Raw genomic sequence first — 5,000 nt, 5'->3', positions numbered from 1 at the left:
GTGTGTGTGTGTAGTTTCACTGCAGAAACAAACAGCGGCATCAACGTGGACATTTTTTTTCGCCGTTTCCATGGAAACGGACATGGTCTTCAGAACGTCGCCATGTAAAATGTGAGTCTCACCTTCTGACATCTCTTGCGGCTGCAGGGCTCCTGATTGGGCGAGCCGGCTGGGGGGGCGTGGCCTTGCTGCAGATGGAGTTGTAGGCGGATCGCAGGCGTTTGCACGTCTCGTTGAGGTTACACGCCTTGGCCGCGTCCAGACACGGGTTACAGGGTTTCCCCGCCTCCGAGCAGGGGCTCGCCCTGGAGAGAGAGGAATCTGACGGAGGAGGAGAGGAAGAGGGAGGGAGGAGGAGGAGGAGGAGGTCACCATGATGAAGGTGAAGCTGCTCCACCGCCAGGAGGCGCTGCGACCTGCCGCTGAGAGCAGATATCTATCAGTGAAGCGCTGCAGGCGCCGAGCCGACACTTCAAAGGCGGCCTGCTGGGGGGGGGGGGGTGGGGGGGGGCGGACGGCGAGCCGATTCACATCGGAAACGTTACGTCAGCGAGTGGCGAACAACCTGCTGGAGACGAGCGGGAAAAACATCCGGAGAAACGTGGAGGAGAAACTGCGCCAGGCTGTGAGCGAGCAAACGGTGGCGCCGCGCCAGCAGTGAGGAGACGTCCAAGATCAAAGTCACCGGAGGTTCAAAGCAAACGCCATAATAAAGGTAACAGTCTGGTTAAACTAGAGTTTTATATCGTTTGCCGCCGGTTTTAAAGTAGTTCTAGACCAGCTGGATTCCGAACTGGTTTTAAACTGTTTCTGGACTGGGAACTGGTGTGTGAGCCCCGGAACGCTTTAGCACGTAGCACGTAGCATAGCTTGGGAGTTGTGCTGACCAGTTTAAACTACTGAGGGACATCAGGCGAACTCTGCTGGTGACGGAGTTGCTGGTGGTGTTGGAACCATCTTTCTCCCCATCTACTGGTATCGGACCCATACTGGTATCAGTCCAATACCAGTATCGGTATTGATACTGGCATCAATACCAGTATTGGTCCGATACTGGTATCAGTCCAATACTAGTATCAGTGCTGGTATTGATACCAGTATTGGTCCGATACTGGTATCAGTCCAATACCAGTATCGGTACTGATACTGGTATCGATACCAGTATCGGTCTGATACTGGTACCGGACCGATGCCAGTATCAGTACCGATACCAGTATCGGACCAATACTGGTATCGGTCCGATACTGGTATTGCACCGATACTGGTTGCAGCAACTGCAACTCTTCTAGAAATAATTATTTCGGTCTGTCAAGTCCTTCTCCATGTCGACATTTATTCACCTTGTAATATTAATAATCACTCCTTTAATAATGTACTTTGTTCTCATTTGAGCTTTGATGTTGGCGAGGCGCCGTGAGGAACCTCCCTGGGAGAATCAGACAGTATTTTCTAAATCATCGTTTTGATTGTTGCGCTCCTCCTCTTGTGGTTGACTCACTAGGCTTTAATCGTCGCCTGCGTTTTGTTTTCAACGTGAAGCGCGGCTCACGAACCGTCATTAAAGAGTCACGAGCTCCTTCCTTCACCTTCCCGCTGCTTAAACTTGCAACGACCCACATCAGACGTCGACGTGACGACGTGGGGGACGGGAAGACGAAGTCGAAGGCCGTCAGGAGGACGAGATGGGGAAGAACATTCCTGTACGTTTTCCCCGGGTGTCCCTGAACGCATCGCCTGTGAATAACGAGCGTTTGTGGAACCTCGGCGGAGCCGGAGCTGCCTTCATTTAGATTTCTGGACGTAAGCTGTTAAATCCTGGCGCCTGATCTGCGGCGGCTTTGTCCCACTTCAAAGGCGGCAGTGTTTGGACGTGGAGAATGGAAATGTTCCGGCTGTCCTGCGGGGACGCCGACGCGCCCGGCCTGTTTCTGCAGCGCAGATGTGAGAGTTTAAAGGCAAAAAGACCAAACAGACCTGAGCTGCAGCCGCCGGCGTTCAGTCTGGTTGAAACTACTGCGTGACGCCGCCGCCGTGCAGGAGGTGGCAGCAGTGAGTCATAGAGTCAGTCCAGTCAGACCTCTACTAGCCTCTATTAGCATTTAGTAGCCTCTACTAGCCTCTACTAGCCTCTACTAGCATTTAGTAGCATCTACTAGCCTCTACTAGCCTCTACTAGCCTCTATTAGCATTTAGTAGCCTCTACTAGCCTCTACTAGCCTCTACTAGCCTCTACTAGCATCTACTGGCCTCTAATAGCCTCTACTAGCATTTACTAGCTTTTAGTAGCATCTACTAGCATCTACTAGCATCTACTAGCCTCTACTAGCATTTAGTAGCATCTACTAGCCTCTACTAGCCTCTACTAGCATTTAGTAGCCTCTACTAGCCTCTACTAGCCTCTACTAGCCTCTACTAGCATCTACTGGCCTCTAATAGCCTCTACTAGCATTTACTAGCTTTTAGTAGCATCTACTAGCATCTACTAGCATCTACTAGCATTTAGTAGCATCTACTAGCCTCTACTAGCATCTACTAGCCTCTACTAGCATTTAGTAGCATCTACTAGCCTCTACTAGCATCTACTAGCCTCTACTAGCATTTAGTAGCATCTACTAGCCTCTACTAGCATGTAGTAGCATCTACTAGCCTCCTCTAGCATGTACATGCATCGACTAGCATCTAGTAGCATTTACTAGCCACCATTAGCATTTTACATTAGCATTTTGCATTTCCTGTTATGTTAGTTTTCTAACAAAACACATGTAAAGTAAACAAGCAGGTCTCAGCGTCGTCGCCGTCAAAACAAATATCCGACACGTCTGAATTTTATTGCAGGTTATCTTTGGTCGTCATGGCAACGGCCATCAACCTTCACCTGGTCTCACGGTGTGAAGGAGAACCGTAGTTTAGAACCCAAAGATCTCACCGCCATTGTTGTCTGTCGTCTCGCAACGGATGTAAAAGGCGGCGTGCGGGTGGGGGGGGGGGGGGTGGGGGGGGGGCCTTAAAGGGCCGGCGACGTCGTTACCGGCGAAACGACGCGGCGCCTCATTAGTCTCGCCCTCATTAAGAAGACACACTAATTTCATTTAAACGACGTATTGAAACGATCGATTTAAATCACATTTACACCAATACTGGCGTTCCTCAGGGAACGGTTCCGCTCCTGTGGCCTGCTTGCTGCGGTGATACCGGCGCTGGACACCAGGTGGCGGGCAGCGAGTCGGTTTGTTATTCAATGTGCTGACGAGCTAGCTGGGTAGCATGCTAACAGCACAGACGACTCATGGAGTGACGTCATCGCTGGAGCGCAGTGGCTTTCGCTGTTGTGGACTTTAAATATTTCTAATATGATTTACTTTTTACATTTCTAATATGATTTTCCGAGAAGAAATGTGTCTTTGATGTAACGTGAAAATAAACAGGAAGTTGAGCTGCGTGACGTCACTTTGATCTTCGTCATTACAGACGTGAAGTCCTTTGATTCAGACGACTTGAAGACGGGGTTCCTCGGGGGGGGGGGGGGGGGGTTCCTTCCTGGGTTCTGAGAGGGGAAACGCCAGACGACCAGACTGGTTTCAATCTGGTTTCAAACTGGTTTCAATCTGGTTTCAAACTGGTTTCAAACTGGTAAAGAGAAATGGAAGTTCCTCGATGTTACATTTTCTTTTCTTGGCTGCGATCCAGTGAGCTGTTTAACCCCGTCTTGTGTGTGTGTGTGTGTATACACACACACACACACACACTCTTTATATATATATAAAGAGAGAGAGAGAGAGAGAGAGAGAGAGAGAGAGAGAGAGGGAAGCAGGATGGGCCAATTAGAGAGCTGCCCCAGGTTGTCCTCTTATCTCCCTCACACACGGAGCTCTGCTGCCCTGAAGTGCACACACACACACACACACACACACACACACACACACACACACACACACACACACACACACACACACACACACACACACACACACACACACACACACACACACACACTATATTTTATTTAAATTGTGCTCTTGCGTCTGTTATAGATTCATATAGACACACTGAACGTTCACATGAGATGTAACAAGGTCGAAAGGAGAACTATGGGGGGGCCGAGGGGGGATGGGGGGGGGATGATTTCATTTAAACAGGTTTCAGATTGACGTGAACTGGTTTCAGATCGGTTTGACTTACTTTCTGGCTGTTCTAAAATGTTTGCTGACTGATTTAAACAGGATTTAGACTGGTTGAACTGGTTTCAGACTGGTTGAACTGGTTTCAGACTGGTTTGGACTGGTTTCAGACTGGTTGAACTGGTTTCAGACTGGTTGAACTGGTTTCAGACTGGTTTGGACTGGTTTCAGACTGGTTGAACTGGTTTCAGACTGGTTTGGACTGGTTTCAGACTGGTTGAACTGGTTTCAGACTGGTTTCGACTGGTTTCAGACTGGTTGAACTGGTTTCAGACTGGTTTGGACTGGTTTCAGACCGGTTGAACTGGTTTCAGACTGGTTGAACTGGTTTCAGACTGGTTTGGACTGGTTTCAGACTGGTTGAACTGGTTTCAGACTGATTTCAACTGGTTGAACTGGTTTCAAACTGGTTGAACTGATTTCAGACTGGTTTCAACTGGTTGAACTGGTTTCAGTATGGTTGAACTGGTTTCAGACTGGTTGAACTGATTTCAGACTGGTTTCAACTGGTTGAACTGGTTTCAGTATGGTTGAACTGGTTTCAGACTGGTTGAACTGGTTTCAGACTGGTTTGGACTGGTTTCAGACTGGTTGAACTGGTTGAACTGGTTTCAGACTGGTTGAACTGATTTCAGACTGGTTTCAACTGGTTGAACTGGTTTCAGTATGGTTGAACTGGTTTCAGACTGGTTGAACTGGTTTCAGACTGGTTTGGACTGGTTTCAGACTGGTTGAACTGGTTTCAGACTGGTTTGGACTGGTTTCAGACTGGTTGAACTGGTTTCAGACTGGTTTGGACTGGTTTCAGACTGGTTGAACTGG

The 5,000-nt window shown here is 48.9% G+C and overlaps 1 protein-coding gene across 1 annotated transcript in view; it reads right to left on the bottom strand.

Moving 5' to 3' along the window:
- The window catches only part of LOC308148265 (uncharacterized protein), a gene marked incomplete at both ends in the record, with an annotated part of 40,231 nt that overhangs the window by 18,702 nt on the left and 16,529 nt on the right, over positions 1-5,000 (bottom strand). Inside the window, 2 exon segments of the mRNA XM_080521710.1 lie at positions 123-163; positions 166-321. Of these exon segments, the coding sequence (XP_080377836.1) occupies positions 123-163; positions 166-321 (197 nt within the window).

This window comes from Blennius ocellaris (assembly GCF_963422515.1).
Source record: "Blennius ocellaris genome assembly, contig: SCAFFOLD_95, whole genome shotgun sequence".
NCBI classification, from domain to species: Eukaryota; Metazoa; Chordata; class Actinopteri; order Blenniiformes; family Blenniidae; genus Blennius; species Blennius ocellaris.
This window is presented reverse-complemented; position numbering and strand designations above follow the sequence as displayed.